General features: G+C 43.2%; 1 protein-coding gene across 1 annotated transcript in view; it reads left to right on the top strand.

Moving 5' to 3' along the window:
* scinla (scinderin like a) overlaps positions 1–22,338 on the top strand; it is a 34,479-nt gene that overhangs the window by 5,540 nt on the left and 6,601 nt on the right. The window contains exons 4-13 of the mRNA XM_084309031.1: positions 2,033–2,194; positions 11,362–11,511; positions 11,704–11,793; positions 12,519–12,651; positions 14,941–15,029; positions 17,097–17,312; positions 18,488–18,621; positions 18,938–19,028; positions 19,467–19,637; positions 21,598–21,772. Coding sequence (XP_084165157.1) covers positions 2,033–2,194; positions 11,362–11,511; positions 11,704–11,793; positions 12,519–12,651; positions 14,941–15,029; positions 17,097–17,312; positions 18,488–18,621; positions 18,938–19,028; positions 19,467–19,637; positions 21,598–21,772 — 1,411 coding nt within the window. The remainder of the gene's footprint in view (positions 1–2,032; positions 2,195–11,361; positions 11,512–11,703; positions 11,794–12,518; positions 12,652–14,940; positions 15,030–17,096; positions 17,313–18,487; positions 18,622–18,937; positions 19,029–19,466; positions 19,638–21,597; positions 21,773–22,338) is intronic.

Raw genomic sequence — 22,338 nt, 5'->3', positions numbered from 1 at the left:
TAGTTCTTTGAAGTGCTCTTGACACACAGTAGTCATGGAAAAGTCATGGAATTTCAGATCAGAGCCAGGGTGGGAAATGGGAACCCTGATTGGGAGCTCTTCATTTGCTACATTCTCCCCCTCGGTCACATCATACGTAAATACCACCTCAACTTCCATTGCTACGCTGATGACACCCAAATTTACATCAGTACACAATCCCCCCACAGCCCTCCCCTCAGTCACATCGAATCCTGCATTACTGAACTCCAAACCTAGATGACCCACAACCTCCTCAAATTAAACAGTGACAAGACAGAACTTTTCATCATCGGCACCAAAACCACCCTCACCAGATCCCGACCCATCACACTCACCATCAATGACTCCACCATCATCCCTTCCTCCCTAGTCCGCAACCTCGGTGTCATCCTCGACCCCACCCTCTCATTTGACCCCCATGTCCGCTCCATTGTAAAAACATCATATTTTCACCTCTGCAACATTGCCAAAATCCGTCACTGCCTCTCCCCCCCTGCTGCGGAATCCCTCATACACGCCTTCATCTCCTCCCGCCTGGACTATTGTAACTAGGGATGCTCGATATTGGCTTTTTTACCGATATACCGATATTGTCCAACTCTTAATTTCCGATACCGATATCAACCGATACCGATATATGCAGGGTTTCCCCCCCCAAAAAATCGAATAATTTCAGGTAATTAACATTACATATCTCTTGTTGTGGAATTAACACAACATTATGCATACTTTTGATAATAAATAAAATCTGAATTTGTTCTTATTTGCTTGCCTGGGTAAATAAAGGTTATAGAAATGTAAAAAAATAAATAAAAAAATTGAAAACGGATACCGATATTTTCCGATATCACATTTTAATGCCGATATCGGCCGATAATATCGGTAGGCCAATAATATCGGACATCCCTAATTGTAACTCCTTCCTCACTGGCATCACCACCCGCTCCCTCCATAAACTGCAGATGGTCCAGAACTCAGCCGCCCGCCTCCTCACTAACACACCTCCCTCAGACTGTCCGTGACTCTCCCTCACTCTCCACCTTTAAATCCCGACTCAAAACCTACCTGTTCTCCCAAGCATACAACCTTCCCTACCCATAACCACCCTCCTCCAACCTACCACCTCCCTTTCCCCTTCCCTACTTTCTCTCCATCTCCTGCCCCCCCCCCCCCCCCCCCCTCCCCTCGGTTTCCTTACTTCCCTGACTGTTCCCCTACTGGACTCTGTATCTGTTACTTGTTACCCGTGGTTGTATGTCCTTTAATTGTCTCCATACTGTTGCTTATTCCCTGTGGTTCTTTGTTTCTTTGTTCATTTGTTTTGCTCATTGTCAGCGTCTTTGGGTTCCTGAAAAGCGCTTTATAAATAAAATGTATTATTATTATTATTATTATTGATTATTTTTTATTATTGACACCAGTGGAAAGACATCAGTTGCACAGGTTTGAATCTGTCACACATCAATAAGGGACTGAATTATAGAAATCTTAACAATGTTATGTTGCGGAAGTCGTAGCCTTTAGGTCTTAGGTTCTTCACTGAGAGATTCTATTCTATGTGAGAGTTTGAAATGACAAACATGGGCTGAAGGAGGACTGATCCCAAAACACACAGGGAAACACAGGAAGCAGAGCAAGATATCTGTTCACCAAATGCACCATCTTGTAGAAGGTGCAATCTCTGACCTGAATTCTTTAACCCTTTCACAACCACACTACAGAAGGTTAACCTTTCACTAACCGTCTGTAGTGTGGTAGTGAAAGGGTTAACATTCTGTAGTGTGGTTGTGAAAGGGTTAACCCTTTGTCATGTGGCAGTGAAAGGGTTGACCTTCTGTATTGTCACAGTGAAAGGATTAACCCTTTGGTAGTGTGGTAGTGAAAGGGTTAATGCCGAATTCACCTCGACCATACTCATCTCAAATTAAATTGACATAACCTGAAGTTGCAGTTTAATATAACTGCCCTCATATTTCATACGAGGAGGATTGATATTTCCTTTCCCCCCCAGAGTGGTGGGGTGGCCTCGGGCTTCAAGCAGGTGGTGACCAACGACATGGACGTCAAGCGTCTGCTCCACGTGACGGGCCGTCGAGCCCCCAGGGCCACAGAGGTGCCTCTGTCCTGGGACAGCTTCAACAAGAAGGACTGCTTCATCATCGACCTGGGACAGGTGAGCTGGGACAGGAGCTCAAGGACTAACAAACAACAACACACTCAAGATAAAGAGTCTGATGGTTAAGGTAGATCATTACTAACCTAAACAAAAATAAATATGTGTATTAAAGTTATGAAAGTAAAAATAATTTGAGTGTAACCAAAGATTTGTTCATAATAATTAACTGGTGTTATTATACGACTTTGTTGAATACTTGATTCTTATTGATCAATAATTCTGCCGTCTGTTATTTCTGAAGAATGACTGATGTTGTGGATTGATTGAGTGATTGGTTGAAAACTTTAATTAACAGATTGCAGAATGGGTACAGTACAGTACAGCTCAATATACACAATTGTTAAGGGGATGCAGACCAGAGAAAGACTTTGGAGAATAACGGACCACTGCCAAGGATTTATTTATGCTGCTATGGCAACAGTTGCAGTTCTGCTGCACTATTTTAAATCAATATATTAATGGATAGATGGTCTGTGTATTAAGCAGAATAATGCACCCCTTCAGGGCAATGCTAGACTTGAATTATCCTGCAATAATGACTGGTACTCTCTCTACATTATCCCTTACTTGCTATTTTTTTTCTTATTGTGTAATAATTTCAATACATTTAACAGAGATATATTTTTTTAAATTTCTTTATTACAGGAATTTTTTTTGAACATTTACAGTTGTCGATATCGTACATTTTCCATCTTTTTTCTTTTTTTCCCTCTCATTTCCCCTTCCCCTCCCTCATTCCCACCCCATCCCCCCCACACCGAGGTTGTTGACAAACACATCTGCAAAATATACAAACACACAGCATAGATGCTGCTGGGAAAGAAAAACAAAAAACAACAACAATATCAATCAGACCCATCTGCATTGTGCACAAATATTTAGATAAAAAGAGATAAAGAAAGAATTAAAAACACAAAAAACACTAAATAATTATTTCACTCTTTCCCCCACCCCTACTTATAGTGTTGTGGTAATTCTTGAGTAGTTTGATCTTCTGCAGCTGTGTCCCTCGTTCCTCTCTCCCTCCCCCAGTTACCCACCCACCCCCCCGGGGTCTCATTCACACCCATACATACAGTGGTGCAGTCGCGGTCACACCCGGTTACACGCCGTGTTACCAGATCACTGAGGCAGAAGTACGCGCGATCGCGCACGGATGTGTATTCGTGATGGGGGTCTACCTGCTTATGATATTGAATCAAGCGTCTGTGCTGCGCGCCAGCTTTCCACGCGCACATTCACACAAATAGAGAGCAAGAAGAGCTTGTATGATAGAAAGATTGCACTTGCGTATATGCGCTTGTGTGTGTGTGTGCGTGTGTGTGTGCGTGCGTGTGTGTGTGTGTATAAATCAGTTATGTGCGCATGCACGTACCCGCGCGTGCACGTGGCGTGGCGTGTTACCAGTTCCCATATTAGGACTGCACCACTGCATACATACCAGGACAGGGAAGGGGGGGGGGGGATTAGAAAATAGGAATAAAATAATAATAAAAGACATGGAAGTGCAGTTAGAGGTGTAAAGCTCTATCCTTTCTAAGTCTCTTCATTGATAGTCAGGGTATCGATGTGTTGCAGAAATGGTTGCCAGGTCACATGGAATGTTTCAAGGGAGCCCTTTAGGGAGAATCTGATTCGCTCAAGCCTAATGCAATGTAGTATCTCATGTATCCATCTGCTGTGAGTGGGTGGGGAAGGGTGTATCCACTTAAAGAGAATAAGTCTTCTAGCGAGGAGGGTAGTGAACGCCACAACTCGTTTTGCAGCCCTAGATGCGATCGAAGGGGTATTCGGGATACCGAAAAAGGCAGTGACACACCCAGGACCCTACTCAGTGTATCAAATATTGCAGTCCAAAACTCTGTGAGTTTGGGGCACGTCCAAAACATGTGCATATAATCGGCTGGAGATTGTTTACATCTATTACACGCATCCGTTCTATCCGGGTATATCTTTGCTAACCTCGCATTGGTGTAATGAACCCTATGCAGGATCCTACACTGCAGCAAACTGTGTCTTGCACATATAGAGGAGGTGTGTACAAGGTCTAATATATGATCCCATTGTTCATCTGTAATGATAATTCCCAGATCTTCGTCCCATTTGGCTTTCAGGGAGTCTAGGCAAGTTGGGTTCATCCAAAATATTTTATCATATATAATTGAGACGAGCCCTTTCCGCCCGGTACCAAGCGATAGGAGAGGGTCAGTCCTAGAATCTGGAGGACGGCCAGGGAATTGTGGGAATTGGTTCTGAACAAAATGTCTGATCTGAAAAAAACGGAAAAGGTGGTAGTTTGGAAGACCAAATTTTTTTGATAATTCTGCAAACGAGGAGAACACACCTCCAGAGTAGAGGTCATTAATGGTTAGCAAACCTTTGTTCGCCCAGCTTCTGAATACAGGATTAGAACAGGACGGTAGGAATAGGTGATTGTGAGAGATTGGAGCTAGCCCCGACGGAGCGTGTAGGCCAAATTGTTTCCTAAACTGGTTCCAGATTTTCAAAGTATCCATTACGATTTGGTTCCGAGCCACCTGTTTAATTGAAATGGGTAGTTGGGATGTTGCCACAGACCAGAGTGAGTACTTTGAAGAGGAGACTTCCATCCGAGCCCATTGGGGTTGGTCTTCTTCCTCCCTCCTGGTCCTCCAGTAAAGGAGTTTGTTTATATTACATGCCCAGTAGTAATAGCGAAGATTAGGCAAAGCCAAACCCCCTTCTGATTTGGGAAGTTGCATGATCGTCCTCTTAATACGTGCTCTTTTGTTACCCCACAGGAATGAACCTATAAGTTGATCAATCGAAGTGAAAAAGGCTTTATTAATAAATTTGGTATATGCTGAAAAGCGTATAAAAATCGGGGTAAGACCACCATCTTTATCAGGTTAACCCTTCCCAGAAGTGATAGGGGGAGAGAGGACCATCTCGTCAGATCTAACTTAAAGCGATCCAGCAGAGGACGGACATTTTTTGCGAAGAGCTCCGTCTGTGATTTGGCCATAAAAATCCCTAGATATGTGAATCCTTCCGTGGCCCTTTTAAAGGGGAAAAGCGATTGAGGAAGCCGTTCCGCAGATGCATTAACAGGTAAATATTCACTTTTCTGGATATTAAGTTTGTACCCAGAGAGCTCCCTATGCTGTTCTAGAATATCCAGGATATCAGGGATGGACGATGACGGATTGGAGACATAAAGTAGGAGATCATCGGCATACAATGAGAGTTTATGAACCAGGCCGAACTTCTCAATCCCCTCAAATCTGTCCTCACTGCGAAGCCATATGGCTAAAGGTTCTGCGGCGAGCGTGTAGAGCTTGACGGGTGCCACGATAAAGCGCAAACTGGCCCGACTTGGTACCATTCACATTAACCGAGGCCACCGGGGACGAGTATAGGAGTTTTATCCATGAAATAAAACCCGGGCCCAAACCGAATTTCTCAAGTGTATGGAACAGGTATCTCCATTCCACTCTGTCAAACGCTTTCTCAGCATCTAGGGAGAGTACCATTTCTGGTGCGCCAGTCGTGGTTGTGAAAAGGATATTTAACAGCCTTCTGGTGTTAAAGAAGGATTGCCTATCCATGATGAAACCCGTCTGATCCGGGTCTATCAGGAATGGGACCACCTTCTGAAGACGGCATGAAAGGACCTTAGCCAATATTTTACAATCCACATTAAGGAGGGAGATTGGTTTGTAACTGCTACAAAGGAGAGGGTCTTTACCTTTTTTGAGCAGCAGGGACAATGACGTCTCTGATAGCGTGGGTGGCATTTGGCCCTTTAGAAGGGAGTCGTTATATACTCTCAGTAGGAAAGGAGCAACCAACCCGGAGTAAGTTTTATAAAATTCTGTAGTATAGCCATCTGGCCCGGGTGATTTACCACTTTGTAATGATTTGATTGCCTCAGTCACTTCAGAGATGGTTATAGGCGTGCCTAACTCTTCAGCTAACGCTTTATTCGCTTGAGGGTACTTGAGAGACTTGAGGGGGTTTGGGCGATCCCAGTCCTGCTGGGAAGACTCCGACGTGTAAAGTTTGGAATAATAGTCAGAGAAAATTTCAGAAATTTCCGTAGGGTCTGTTGTAGTGACACCTAATTGGGATTTTATCCTGGGAATCAGTCTAGAGGCACTCGCCACTCGTGCTTGGTACGCAAGTAATTTTCCGGCCTTGTCCCCCTGTTCGAAAAAACGTTGCTTGGTGTGCAGGAGTAGTCTCTCGATCTTACTAGTTGAAAGCAATTCATATTGTGATTGAAGCTGGAGTCGTTTTTTATATAGAGCAGGGGTGGGTTTAGACGAGTACTGGATGTCTAATCGTTTAATCTCATCTGATATACCCGTTAATTTGGATTGTTCCTGCTTCCCAAAATGAGAGGTAAAGGAGATGGCCTGTCCACGGAGATATGCCTTAAAGGCCTCCCAGAGTATGTCACTGCTAACTTCAGGTGTGTCGTTTATCTCAAAGAAGATTTTTATTTGTGCATGAATAAAATCCTTAAATTCAGGTTCAGATAATAAGTGGGAGTTGAATCTCCAAAATTTAGAGGGTGGTTCTACCCTGGGGGAAGTTAATTTCAACGGATGTCGGGGCATGATCGGAAATGACTATACTATGGTACTTAGTAGAGACTACATTATGTAGTAGTTTTTCATCTAGTAAAAAGAAGTCTATCCTCGAATATGTGTGGTGGACATGGGAGAAGAAGGAGAAAAGTTTATCGGTAGGACATTTTGCTCTCCAAGGGTCTATAAGGCCAAGCTGTTCCATGTGAAATTTTTACGATGTTTGCCGCTTTGGAGATGGTAGTATGTCTATCCGAAGACCTGTCAAGTTCTATGTTTTGGACCTGATTAAAGTCTCCTCCGATAATTATGTGATGATCATTAAGGTTAGGTATCGAGGAAAATAAATTGGATACAAATTTATCATTGTCCCAATTTGGTGCATATATTGAGGCCAAAACCACCGGAATGTTCTGCAGCCTGCCCGACACGACACTATAACATATCGTCCGTCAGGGTCAGTTAAAATGGTGGAAGGCTCGAAGGGTACATCCCTATGTATAATAATTGCAGCTCCCCTGGCTTTTGCAGAGAATTTAGAATGAAAAATGTGTCCCATCCATGCTCTCTTAACACTTTGAGCGCCACGCCTGGTTTTCCGTTTTACCGGCTGAATGCCACCATCGGCGCCAATGTTAACGTTAATATCGCCTAATCTATGTTTTAAATTATGGCTATGTGTCTAATCTGCCCATCGCATTATCAAAGACTATTTTCCAGTCAGTGCTGTCAAGGCAGATTGTTTTTTTATCGCGTCGTTTCCGTTTCAGAGCAGTTAGAAAAGCCCCCGTTTTGATATAAAAACAGCTAATTCTGGAGCATTCTATGAAAATCGTCTTTTAGTGGAATATTCCACAACGTTGATATTCGTCGGCCTTTTTATGAATCGTTTTCAAATAAACGCTAGATGATCAATATTATACGTGCACGCAAGCACATTACGGCCGCGCACGGATAATCGCTCCGTTGATTTCCTCACGGAGTTTTACAGTGAAACCGAAAGAAGACATTTCACAAAACAGCTTATAACTTCATCAAACTTACTCTGATTATCCTAACACTGATAACATAGAGTCCTTACCTGACATCAGATGGTATCCAACTGGTATATTCCAATTCCTGATCACCATTCGAAAAAATCGATACGTGTATGGATCCAACGCGATACTGTAGATCTCCATGATCAGCGGGGATCTGAGGTTCCAGAATGAATTGTGGTAACCCCGGCTGGATCAGTGAACTGGAAAATGTGGAGTACCGGATTTTTTTCCCCATTCATTTTCATTGAGTCCATTCCAAAATCACTTATGTCATCTGGGAGACGACAGGGGGCGCTTTTTTCCACAGTGATCGCCGGCGCCGCTCGGCTATACTCGGGTAGGCTCGGGTGATGCAATAATTTTTCAGATCGCTACAAAAAAAATAAAAAAAAATCTGAGAAATCTCGTGAGTGGCTAGCAACCACCTATAAAAAAAAACGAGAAATCTCGTGAGTGGCACTCAAAGTGTTAATACGGGGGATATCTGAGGTGCAGATGTGTGTCTCTTGTAAAAAACAAAGGTCACCCTTGAGATGCCGTAGGTAGTTAAGTACCTTGTTAGCCTTGATAGAGTTATTCATCCCTTTGACATTCCATGAGACGAAACGGATGTTCCTGCCCGTCACTGCCATGTTCTGTTAAGTATATACATACCTGAGTTGAAAAGATGAAACATTGGAAGAGAGGAGAAAGGTAGAGGGGGATAAAGAAAGGGGGGGGGGTTGACGCACACACATGCACCCACACAACCATACACAAACATACTCACCCGGTGGTACATCCCTTGGTCCCTAAGGGAACAGTAACAGCCTTTGTACCTCTCAGGATACGCTCCTTCCGGTGGAGACTTCATCCTCACTCCTCTTTTCCCCTCTCTCCCGTTCATTTCGAACAGCCTCCAATATGGTTATGGATAAACTTTTAAATTTGTGTTAAAAGAACATTCGAACAGCCAAAAAAAGAAAAAAGAAAAAAGGGATGAATAAATTCAAAAGTTAAAATTAGAATAAAAATGAAAGATATTTGCAACACAACTCGGGGCTCATCCATTAGAGCATGGATGAAAAAGCGCTACCAATGACTCCCACTAAGGAGTGTGACCCATAGAAAGTGTGTATAGGTCAACCTATAATTCAGTGGACCTGGGCAAAGCCCGCTTCCAACCTATAACAGCTCGAAGAGAATGTCTTTAGCCCCTGCTACCATGCCAACTAGGGATATAAAAATTGCAAAACCTTAACAGAGTTGAAAAAGAGGCGCCACTTTCTTCTTTTTTTTCCCTTTCTCCTTTTGTATATATAAAATAAATATACATATATTTAAAGAGTAAAATAATAATAATCAAGAGGTATATGCAGTTACAGGGGTTACACGATTCAGGGACCTCAAAATGTACCTAAAATATGTATAGAAAGGTAATGTGGTTAGCTACATTCGGCAGTGTTAGAGACCTGTACCTTCAGACAGTAAAAAGAAGCGTGTGCAAATTGAGTTGGTTCAGTCAGTACCTTGAGTGCTTCCTGAAACATGTATACAAAACCCCCACTACCCAATAGATGCTATCCGGTTTGTTTGTATTGAGACCCTCAGATAGTAAGAGGAGCATGTGCACCCTGAATATGCTCACCCTGCCTAGAGAGTCATGTATATAAATCCATACAAAAAGAAAGGGCAAATTAAGTTAAGAAAAAAAAAAAAATTATATATATATATATAAAAAATAAAAAAGGGCGCAACAACAAAAATTACGAAATAGGGAGCAGAAGAAAACGACATGCAATTATTCACAAGGTCATGGCTATAGCAACCTGATTGGCATAGGGTTCCTTTTGAAGGAGTCACTCCGATTGAAATAACAATATTACCCTTCTGAGGCATAGGTGGCCACTCTATAGTGACTGGGCAATATAATCCAACCAAGGTCTACAAGTTCAGCAGCACATTTAATATGTCGTAATCATGTCTATTGCTGTTGGTGTTGGTTTCAGCTGGCCCCGAGGTGTCCGTTAGACCTAGGTAAATGGTCTAGTAAATTCAGGCCCAGTCTCTGTACATTCCAATCCGCGCATTGAGTACTCCTGGAGCATACACATAGAACCTTCATTATCCTGTCAAACCGGTCCAGTCTATTTATCTTGCAGCCTCTAAACAGAGGGAACGTCTACAGTTTGAATGAGAGAGAGACACATGTAAAAGAAGAGCTATTAAAGAATAAGAAAAAAAAAGAAAAAAAAAGGAATTAGAAATAAGTGTAAATAGAATCCGCGTCAGCTATTTGGGAAGCATAAAGTTCTGTTTCAGAAGCCAGTCCGCTTAATGTCAATAGCATCTCCCCATGAAGTATAAGTGTCAGGTCTAACGCGGTCGACCAGTTTAGCCCAACCGATGTCTGTAATTTCAGTCTCGCATTCTACATTCATTGTTCATTGCTGCCGGCGTCAGGTTAGCTTACCCCTAGGTACTCGTTAGGTAGCCGTCCACGCTAGGCTAGCTTGGCCTTGAGGTACGTTTCGGCATCACCAACAGACATGAAGCGTAATCTGTCCCCGCTCTCCTCCGTAATCATCAGTTTGGCCGGGTAATGAAGACTAGGCCTCAGCCCCCGTTTGTAAAGTAGTGCCATCACATCGCGGTACGGTGCTCGCTGTTCCAACACAGCCGGGGTATAATCCTCGTAGAAAGCAATTTGTTGACCATCGTACTGCATCTCTGCCCTTCTCTTTCTGTCCTCCCGGATCACCCGTTCTTTGGTTTGATAATTATGGAACCTGATGATAACAAGCCTAGGCTTTTCACCCTGCTTCGCCTTAGCTGCTAGCGACCTGTGTGCACGGTTCAATTCTGGAGGGGTAGGGAGGGTTTCTGCCCCTAAAACCTGGGATAAAAGGGTGGCGAAGAAGGATGTTGGTCTCGGGCCCTCAATCTGTTCTGGTAGTCCAATGATTCGAAGGTTATTACGCCGCCCCCGAGCCTCGAGGTCCTCCGCTTTAGCCTTTAGCATAGCATGGCTAGCCCTCAGATCGGCACATGTAGCCTCCAGCGACGCAATTTTTTCGCTTACAGATTCCGCATTTTCCTCCAGGGACTTGACCCGTTGTCCGTTGTCGGCCACGTCCGATTTCATTTGGTCGAGTTTATTTTCCAGAGTGGTAATGGCTTTTCTGAACTCTGTGGTCATAGCCTCTTTGTGGTTTTCAAGCAGGGTGGCTAGCCAGGCCTTGCTAAAAGCGTCGTCAGCCTCTTCTTTCTGAACATCGCCCCGTTTTGGTTTTGGAGTCTTGGATGTCATCTTTGCGAAGATAAATATTTAGTTAGCTGTATCGATACTTGCATATAAACAAGAACTATGAAGGTTTGGAGTCTTGAACCATAGAATTAAAAAAAACATGAGGGAGAGAGGGAAAACACGTATTACACCCTGCTCACCATACCGGAAGTCATTTAACAGAGATTTTAATTAATATGAAAAAGAGATGAATATAGTCTCCATGTTTTACACGATTTAAAGTGGTTATATTTCATCATCTTCATCTTGTTCTCTTTCAAATCTTAGGACATCTACGCCTGGCAAGGGGAGGAATGCAACCGCTTTGAGGCTGTGAAGGCAGCCAAGATCGCCATTGGTATTCGTGACCATGAGAGGGGCGGCCGTGCCAAGTTCCAAATAGTTGAGGAGGGGTCTGAGCCAGACGATGTCATCGATGTAAGTCATCTTTTTCTGCAGCGCAAGCAAACCCATAAAAGTTATGTTACGGCTGGTGTTTTGAGACAACAGAGAGTGACCGGAAGCACAGCCCCCACCGTCTTCAGTCAGTCGTCTGTTTATGTGACTCATTTCAGAGTCAAAAGAGGGGCTGCTATGTAGGAGGGTGATAATGACTGTGTTTGTTCATAGGTTCTCGGAGCCAAACCAGACATCCCTTCAGAAGGGGCTGATGATGACGCCATTGACATGGCCAACAAGAACAATGCATCTCTCTACATGGTGAGTATGTGTTTCATAGTAAACGCAGCATTATCAAACAAGATGCAGTGTGCATACTGTGTAAAATATGCTAGGATTGTATTATTCTACTGCTGTATACTGGCCTGGGCTCTTGTAAATATGGTATATATATACTAGTGAATCTTGAATCTATTCATTAATAAATCTGAAGGCCAAAAACTAAGAATTTGTGGGGAAAGTAAAATATTTATTTTAGAATTTAAATAGAACAGAGTGAAGCATAAAAAACAATTCACAATAGCTGCAACCTTTTAGCGATAGGCCACTCCCGTTGCCACACCCCCTTTTAGCCAATTGACATGAACACACACACACACACACGCACACGCACACACACACACACACACACACACACACACACACACACACACACACACACACACACACACACACACACACACACACACACACACGACCTCCATGCCAAACTTCAGCCTCCTAGGGCGAAACCTGTGGCCGGGACATTTTGGTGTGACAGAGTGACCTATAGAGCTGCTGGTCACAGCTAAAAAGGTCCATATATTCTACCTCAAGATAGCACATTGGTATGATGTTAACTGGTAATGAGTGATTAGGGCTGTATATATCGGAGGGGATAGGTCTAGAATGTATAGCGCACCACACGCACCAAGGCCGGCCCTGGATGCACAGTACGGTAGCCAAGCATTTCATCATGACTGATCTTAAGTCTGTATGTTCTGTAGATCTCCGATGCTGCTGGCTCCATGAAGACGACTGTGGTGGCTGAAAAAAACCCTTTCACACAAAAAATGCTGTCTCACAAAGAATGCTATATCCTGGACAATGGAGTGAACAACAAGATCTTTGTCTGGAAAGGTCGGTACCTTGACTCAATTATTTCCCCCCTGCAATCGTAGGTTTGATTGATTGATTGAAACTTTTATTAACGGATTGCAGAATGGGTACAATACAGTACGGCTCAATACAAACAACTGCTAAGAGGATGCAGACCAGAAAAAGACTTTCGTCTTGTTTACATCAGGGTCCTCCAGGTCACAGCCCTTTGTTGTGCATTAGACATTTCTAGATGCAAAGTACCTCATAGACATATTGTCACTTGTCACTAGTGGGGTGACAGTGGCTCAGGAGGTAGAGCAGGCGTCTGGTAATCATAAAGTTCCGGGTTTGATTCCCACTCCTCCTGCGTCGAAGTGTCCTTGAGCAAGACACTTAACCCCTAACTGCTCCCGATGAGCAGGTTGGCACCTCGCATGGGCCTCTGCCGTTGGTGAGTGAACGGGTGAATGTAAGGAACAAAATTGTAAATCGCTTTGGATAAAAGCGCTATATAAATGCACCATTTACCATTTAGTCACTCAGTTACTCACTCACTCTTGGTTAGCCACTCTACCACTTTACTGTATATTTGTAGATCTGGTATGTCATAAATGTCTAGATGTAACAGTACTGTCTATCTGTATGTCATGTATGTCATATGTTATTATGATGAGTTGAAAATGGGGGACAATGTAAACAAGACGAGAGTCTTTCTCTGGTCTGCATCCCCTTAACAATTGTGTGTATTGACTTGAGCTGTACTGTATTGTTCTACCCATTCTGCAATCTATTAATAAAATGTTCAATCAATCAATCAATACCCCTAGTGGTGGCTCACGTGCATTGCACTTTGTGGAGAACATGTTCAGTGCAAGAAAACTATAAAAGGAAGGGTCATTATTTACGTCAATGTGTAGCATGTGAACGCACATTGGTGCCAAGTGTGAGTTGAGTTGAATGCCATCAGCCATCTCCTTCAACTCCTTGTTTATGACCTGTCATTTAAAGGGGAACTATCTTATAAATGGCCTTTTTGAGTGTTTAGCATTGTTTCCTAGCTATGTGAACTTATATTAATATGATCTATGTCTCAAAATTCTCATATTGGCGCATTCTTCCAATTCTCCTCTCACAATATTCACCCTCACTGAACTGAGTCATTTGAAAATGTGCGCGATATGTGATGTCAGAGAGACACTGCTGCATGTTAATGTTCAGGCGACGCCGCCGCTGCGCAGTGGTTTAGGAGCCCAGGCTCAAAACGGCTCGAGATCTTGAGGTAGAAAAATGCTGTTTTTGAGGACTTGATTAGAAATACAAAACAATGAATAAAAAAAATATATATATTACAGAGGTGTTCCATAGACTCACAGGAATTGTGTAAAAGTGCCCAAATAGTGAAAGAAATAGTAAAATAGTTCCCCTTTAAACAGGTTATTACCTCGGATGTCAGAATCATCAGCAATTTGTTGCATTGTTAACTAGCTAACATTTGATATATTGGTTGATGTATACCGTATTTCCTCAGATAGCTTGGACATTTTTTTTTAATTTCTTTTTTTTAAAATCTTTTCCCCCCTCCTTTTTTTCGATTTTTCTCCCATCCCACTGTTTAGCTGTTATGCCAATTCCCAACCCCCTTCCTGGTTGTTGCGCACCCCCCCCCCCCTACTGTTGGTCCGGGAGGCCGGAGACTGTCACATGCTTTCCTCCGACACATGTGCAGCCAGCCGGCAGCCAGCCTGGCAGCGCAGATTCTCACCGGGAGAGTGTAACGTGTGGAAGGTCACACTACCTTTCTCCAGATCCTACCCCCGTTGTGCAGGCGCCCCGACCGAACTGTAAGGGTTCGCTGGCCACAACGCCCAGGACCCACCCACGGCTTCCCTCCCCCTAACTCAGCCAAACGAGTTAGTATAGCGATCAGCCCAAGCCAAGGCAATGCTGACTCTCCGGGAGTCGAGACCGCAGCCTCTTGCATTGGTGACGAGCACAATCTCCGCTACGCCACCTGACCGCCCAACATTTTTTTATTTGAATACTGACTTCAATAGAACTGGCACCAAAGTCTGGCACCAAGCAGAACATAGAACACACTGGTAGTCTGACGTAGTGACCCTTCCTTCTTTTATAGTTTCCTTGGTTCAGTGGTTCGCATCTATGACACTTTATGACCTTGTTTCTCAAGCCATTATTAGCTGCAGCTTGGTCGTCAATGTTCTGTGGTTCCCTTCCATTTGACATGAGGGGAATATATGATACAATTAATTTGAGCTATCAGAGGATGATGTCTCTGACCACTGACTGTACCAAACCCTAAAACTACAGGACCAGATGCAAATCCATCTGAGCGCAGTGCCGCTTTCAAGGCTGCAGTGGAGTTCCTCGAAGAGAAGAACTACCCCGATAAAACCCAGGTACTGTAGTGATGAGGACGCCTTCTAAATCTGTAAATACAACACACTTTACTGTTGAAATGCAGTCTCCTTATCCAGTATGAGTATCAGGGTTAGGATCAATTCGCTTTCAATTCAGTGAATTCAGGAAGTGAATTTTCTTGTTTAGTCTGGTTGAATCGAACCCTGGAGTGTTTATCCCTGTGGTGCGGTTTGTTTGGGCTGGTTGTGTGAACACGAATTCAGGTCTGCACCAACAACTGCACCCTGGGCCCTGTTTCTTGTACGTGGTTCAACTAAGTCGATCAAGATGTCATTATCCAGCTTCAGTTAACCCGATGTTTGAAGCCGGGATTTTCCTGTTCCACGAAGGTGGATTCAGTCTCATTAACTCAAGCCAGACTTGCGACTCAGGCTAAATGCGCGCGGCCGCTTTAGGTGAAAAGCCAGCACGTATCGATGGCAGAGATCCTGATTCTCTAACGGCATTGATTGATTAATTGATTTAAGACTTTATTGACAGATTGCAATACGGCTCAATCGCCTCGCCGACAAGTTAAATGCGTTATCTATAGGCTAATTTTAAGTCCCTCATTACCTCAATCAATCAGATTATATTTCTTTAAACTTGCCTGCTGGATTGAATAATCAAATGAGATCTTGCTAGCGAAAATAATTAGTTAACTGTTATACAGAATTACGATACGGCTCTCTTACCCATTGATTGATGTATAGTCAATCTTTAACTTATCTCCAATGTGGTCTAACGGGTTGTTCTTTTGACTTTCACACAGACGACCGGGGTTCGAGACCCTAGTCGTCTCCTTCTTTTTGCAATATAGGAATAATTCAATTTGGTGCACGTTGAGAGCTATATAAAGAATGACATCCTCAATGCATGTAGATTTATAATATTTTAACTTAAAACCAGGCTACTTTGGCGTATAATCATTAATATTATATTCAAAAAAATCATATTGGAAACACCGGGTTTTGAACCCCGGTCGCTGGGTTGGCAGGCTTGAGCACTACCGCTGCACCACTGTGCCAGATGGGATAAATTCATTGTTTATACATTAATGAACGAGAGACCCGTGTTTAGAATATCCTTTGTTTTGAATGAAGTTTATCTCTTTATCCTCATTCATTAATGTGACGTCAACGGCTCATTCAATTTCTCAAATCCGTCAAACAGCGCATCTCATCAGACATCTTAATCCCAGTTACAATTAAAATAACCACATAATGTGTACATCGCACGAGCGAGCGCCACCGTCGCCACGGTATATATAACGTGCATTATTTAGGACAAAGTGAATTTAGTATCAGCATTTTGGGTCTATTTTACATTTCAAAAGCCCCCTCTGGAAGAATGGAGCACAAAAACGTAATTCAGAATGGTATAATGCAGATCGTAGACTGTGGGAATAGTTTCAGGAAACGGGCTGTCACTTCTTTGCGGGGGCGTGGCGATGGGTCAGGCTAACTTGAACTTAAACTCTGCTTTCGACCAGGCTCAAACTTTTGGATCTGTTGTCATGGTGATTTGGAAAATCCACGTACAGGGAACCGGAAAGTCCGGCTAACTCAGTTATCCAGTTAAAGTTATCCGGCTAACTCAGTTATCCAGGTACAAGAAACAGGGCCCTGGTCCGCCTGTTTGAGGTGGTCTCGGTTCGCTTCCAAGTGGACCCTGGAGCGGTTCATTTGACGTGTGAAAGCACTCAAACCAAAAGCAGGAAAAGACCAGAAGGATTTCAGCGCCCTAAAATTCAAATATTGAAAAACCTTTGGCATGGCAATATTGTATTATCCAGCCTATTGACAAGTAAATGAAAATGAATATTCTATCATCAGCAAGTAAACACAATTTGAATGAATTAAATGTAATAAGATCTGTAAACAAGTTTGCTCTCCTTATTAGCTTTTCACGACTACAGCAAACTGTGGTGTTAGCCCCAAAATTATGTTTTCCCGTTTTTAATGATTGAATTGAAAGTGAATTGATTCCAAAAACCTGATGAGTACATGATGTTTAAAAGCCCCGTAGTCTGATGCCCTTTTTGTCTGTTTGCTGGCAATGAACAGATCCAAGTGATGCCAGCGTTCGCTGAGACCCCCTTGTTCAAGCAGTTCTTCTCCGACTGGAGGGACAAGGATGAGACCATCACTCCAGGACCGGCCTGCATGTTTGGCAGAATAGCCAAGGTGGAGCAGGTCCCCTTCGACGCCTCCACCCTCCACGACAACAGCACCATGGCTGTCCACCATGGTATGGTGGATGATGGCTCTGGGGATGTCCAGGTGTGTTCACCAGCATAATTGAAGCCTTTGGATAAAGACAGATTTTCCCCCATTTCCAGTACATTTTCAGTACATTTTCAGATGTGTAAGGTTTTCAAACCCTGTTATCTAAAGAGGGTAAATTGGACTACTGTGTACATTCCTAGTTAAAGACAGACGAGACTGTTTACCGTTCAGTGTTGTGTAAAATTCATACTCTGAGTGATTTAAGTTGACTACAAATACGGGTACACATATCACATATAAACATTTTATTTTTGTATTTTTTATATTACTTGTTCCTCATCTGAAGATGTTAGTTATGTGTTCCTGTTACAGAACTTCACCACATCCACTGGTGTTTTATTTTCTTTTCTTTTGTATAGACCATGTAGGGAGATACTGCATTGGTACTCCCATGAATATAAGGAACATGACGCATTCCAAGCTGTGTGGATGCAAATGGAACAGTTCCTGTCCCCTAAATGGGTCGGGAACCTTCACATAGGTGTGATCGTTGTGTGATTGCAGGACAAGTCTAACTGTTTTCCTCTGGATCTATGAGTCCAACAAACATCACTTTAGTGTTGAAATGTAGGTCCAATATTTACCTCCATTTCTATGGGACAGAATAAATTAGCCAAGTTGAGTTGAGAACGAGTTGAGTTGAGTATATGAGTTGAGTATATGAGTTGAGTTGAATTGAGTATATGAGTTGAGTTGATTACAGGTATTTGAGTTGAGTTGATTACAGGTATATGAGTTGAGTTGATTACAGGTATATGAGTTGAGTTGATTACAGGTATATGAGTTGAGTTGATTACAGGTATATGAGTTGAGTTGATTACAGGTATATGAGTTGAGTTGATTACAGGTATATGAGTTGAGTTGAGTTGATTACAGGTATATGAGTTGAGTTGAGTTGATTACAGGTATATGAGTTGAGTTGATTACAGGTATATGAGTTGAGTTGAGTTGATTACAGGTATATGAGTTGAGTTGAGTTGATTACAGGTATATGAGTTGAGTTGAGTTGATTACAGGTATATGAGTTGAGTTGAGTTGATTACAGGTATATGAGTTGAGTTGATTACAGGTATATGAGTTGAGTTGATTACAGGTATATGAGTTGAGTTGATTACAGGTATATTTGACACGTGTCCCCTCTGAAACAACCCTGGTGTCGATGTCTGTAGGTGTGGCGTGTGGATGGTGGTGACAAGGTCTCCGTGGAACCCTCCAGTCACGGACAGTTCTATGGAGGTGACTGTTACCTGGTGCTGTACAGCTACCGGCCAGGAGGCAGAGAGCGGCACATCATCTACACCTGGTGAGTTCCCCCATTGGGCCACACAAGGGAGACCCCCCCCAGTCATTACCAGTCTGGACATGGGACTTGACTCTGGACATGACTCGGGACTTGCAAAACAATGACTCGGTCTTACCTTGGTACAGTGTGTTGCATTTTTTGTTAGCAAGATTGTCTTTCTTTATTGCTTTCTTAAAATATTTGTAAATGTCTCTTACATTTTTTTGTATTGTATTGTTATGTGTGTTGTGGCCAAAGACACATTTCCATTCCCTGTGTAGATAATAAAGTCGTATCATATAGTGTTGTACTGTGTTTCCATTTCGCGTGTCTGTAGGCAAGGGCTCAAGTGCACCCAGGATGAACTGGCCGCCTCTGCCATCCTCACCATGAGGCTGGACGACTCCATGTCAGGATCACCTGTCCAGGTAAGAAAAACAACAACAACACATGATAGCAGTCATTCTCTCAGCAAATCACTCATGCCTTTCAAGCATCTAGAGGAACTATTGTCGTCGTTCCTGTCTTGATTGATTGAACATAGCGGTAGTATTGTCATTGTTCCTGTTTTCATTGTTAAACATAGCAGTCATATTTGTCATTGTTCCTGTTTTCATTGATTAAACCTAGCAGTAGTATTGTCATTGTTCCTGTTTTCATTGATAGAACATAGTGGTCGTATTGCCATTGTTCCTGGTTTCATTGATATAACATAGTGGTTGTATTGTCATTGTTCCTGTTTTCATTGATAGAACATAGCGGTCGTATTGTCATTGTTCCTGTTCTTATTGTTAAACATAACAGTACTATTGTCATCGTTAGCTGCAAATGCTAAAATGCTTTGTCCACTGCCATGGTCCTTGCAGGTGCGTGTCACCCAGGGACAAGAGCCGGCTCACCTTGTGAGCCTGTTTAAAAAGCAGCCCATGATCGTGTACCTGGGCGGGACGTCCCGTGAAGGGGGCCAGACCACGGCTGGCACCACAAGGCTCTTCCACATCCGCCGGAGCTCCACCAAAGCCACACGGGCTGTTGAGGTCAGTACTGAATATACAGTACGCACATGAAAATATTAGAAATCCTTAAAGGAACACGCCAACTTTTTGGGAAATTAGCTTATCTACCCTGGAGTTAGACAAGCAGATACATACCATTTTCTTCTCTGTGCATGCATTAGGCTTAGGGAACAGCCGCACCGTTAGCCTAGCTTAGCGTCATTGACTGGAAGTAGGTGTGCCAGTGTAGCCTATTTCCCAACAGTTACGGAATACACTCCAAATACAACTCCAAAACTTTCCTGTAAACATGTTGTGACCTGTGTATTTACCACGTGGAGAAATATATATATATATTTTTAAACTTTTTTGTTTTTCCACCATACACCACCTGCTCAAACCCCAAACCCAGGCACACAGAGAGACCACTGAGAAGCGATGTAATGACTTCATGTCATTTTTCACATCCAAGGTTGAGGGCATCCGCTCTCTCCTCCCTGGCTCCTCTTCCTCACCTGCTCCACCTGCTGTCTTACAGCCTGAAGTCCAAAACAGTTCCAAAACACAAGCCATGCTGATCGGTACCCCACACCAGGTCCGGTCAACCACCATCACCACCATCTCCTTCTCCGGTCAGGACATTCCCCTTTCCACCCTTGTCACCAACTTGGGCGTGAAAATGGACCCCCACCTCACATATGATACACACATCAAACACCTCTGCAAGACCTCTTTCTTTCACCTCCGAAACATCACTAAACTCCGCCCCTCACTCACCCTGGCAGATTCCGAGAAACTCGTCCACGCTTTTGTTTCCTCCAGGCTGGACTATTGCAATGCACTCCTCATCGGGATCCCTAGTAAAAGCATTAAAAAACTGCAAACCATCCAGAATGTCGCTGCTAGGATCCTGATGAGGGTGCGCAAATATGATCACATCACCCCCACCCTCAGATCCCTTCACTGGCTCCCCGTGGAACACAGAATTGAGTACAAGGTGTCCCTCCTCACTCACCAGTGCGTACACGGTGGTGCCCCTGCCTATCTCAAGGAACTCCTCACCCCAGTCCTCCTCACGTTCCCTCCGCTCCGGCACAGCCTACCTCCTCAAAGCCCCCAGGACTAAGCTGCACTCCATGGGCGATCGCGCCTTCTGCTCTGCCGCACCCAGACTTTGGAATGCTCTCCCCATCCACCTGAGAGCACCACAATCCGTAGAGATTTTTAAAAGGGGCCTAAAAACATTTCTTTTTAACAAGGCTTTTGCCTGAATTTTCTTTTACCTTTATTTTTACTTCTATTCATTTTACTATTATTTTTATTTTATTTTACTCTTAGGTTCTTCCATTTCACTGGTTGGTAGTCTTTTTAATTGTTTTTATTAATTTTAAATTGTTTTATTCATTTAACTTTGGTCTATATCTCCTGTAGCACTCTGAGATTCTCACAAATGTAGAGCGCGGTACAAATTGAATCCATTATTATTATTATTAATTATTATTATTATTATTATTATTATATACTAATATACTAATTATTTTTGCCGAACCACTGCTGCCTGGGTGCAGTGATTTCATCACCTCAAAAGCCCTGTTGTTTTTTGAAAAACTGGGCTTTTGAGGTGATTAAATCACTGAGTATATATCTGCTTAGAAAACGAAAATGTAAATTTTTTTAAATTATTTCTCCACGTGGTAAATACACAGGTCACAACATGTTTACAGAAAAGTTTTGGAGTTGTATTTGGAGTGTATTTTGTGACTGTTGGGAACTAGGCTACACTGGCACACCTACTTCCAGTGAATGACACTAGGCTAACGGTGCGACTGTTCCCTAAGCCTAATGCATGCACAGAGAAGAAAATGGTATGTATCTGCTTGTCTAATTCCAGGGTAGATGGCAAGTAAGCTAATTTCCCAAAAGGTTGGCGTGATCCTTTAAATATGACATGTGACTCTCAAGTTAAACTCTCTCTCTCCCTCTCTCTCTCTCTCTGGTGTAGGTGGAGTCCTCTGCTGGCTTCCTCAACACTAACGACGTGTTTGTGCTGAAGTTCCCTGAGTCCCTGTTTGTGTGGAGAGGAGTCGGCTCCACTGAGGAGGAGACGGCTGCAGCCACGTATGTCACCAAGCTGCTGGGAGGAAATGTCACCGAGGTGGACGAGGGCAAGGAGCCTGGTGAGTGCTGTGAACAGAGCAACAATGTGGTCTCCCCATGAAATTGAAGAATTGTTTAATTTCACCATGATTGCATTCACTAGACATTAACACATGGAAGAGTGAACGTGAAGGACAGTTTGATCATAGGTTTCACGCTCACCCCCACCTATTAGTATAAATTAAAGGTCCTGTGTCTTATAAATGGCCTTTTCCAGTGTTTAGCATTGTTTCCTAGCAATGGGGGATTATATCAATGTGGTCTGTGTCTCTAATTATCATTTTGACTCATCAGTCTAGTCTCGAGTTCACGAGATCTTCCCTCACTCAACTAAGCCATTCTGATTTGACTGTTTTGCTGACGTGAATAAGGCACTGATCTGCATAACTAACTATGGTTGTAGCGCAACCATTCGCTCAACAGCAACAACAAAAAGTGGAAATACCTTCACTTCCTCAAACGTGTGGGTGCCGACAGAGAGAGGCAGAGAACAAGCGAGCGAGAGAGAGGGAGAGAGAGAGATAGAGAGGGAGACAGAGAGAGGGAGAGAGAGAGAGATAGAGAGGGAGAGAGAGATAGAGAGGGA

Source organism: Notolepis coatsorum (assembly GCF_963971535.1).
Source record: "Notolepis coatsorum genome assembly, chromosome: 2".
Taxonomy (NCBI): domain Eukaryota; kingdom Metazoa; phylum Chordata; class Actinopteri; order Aulopiformes; family Paralepididae; genus Notolepis; species Notolepis coatsorum.
The sequence above is the reverse complement of the archived record's forward strand: the minus strand, read 5'-3'. Positions and strand labels throughout refer to the sequence as shown.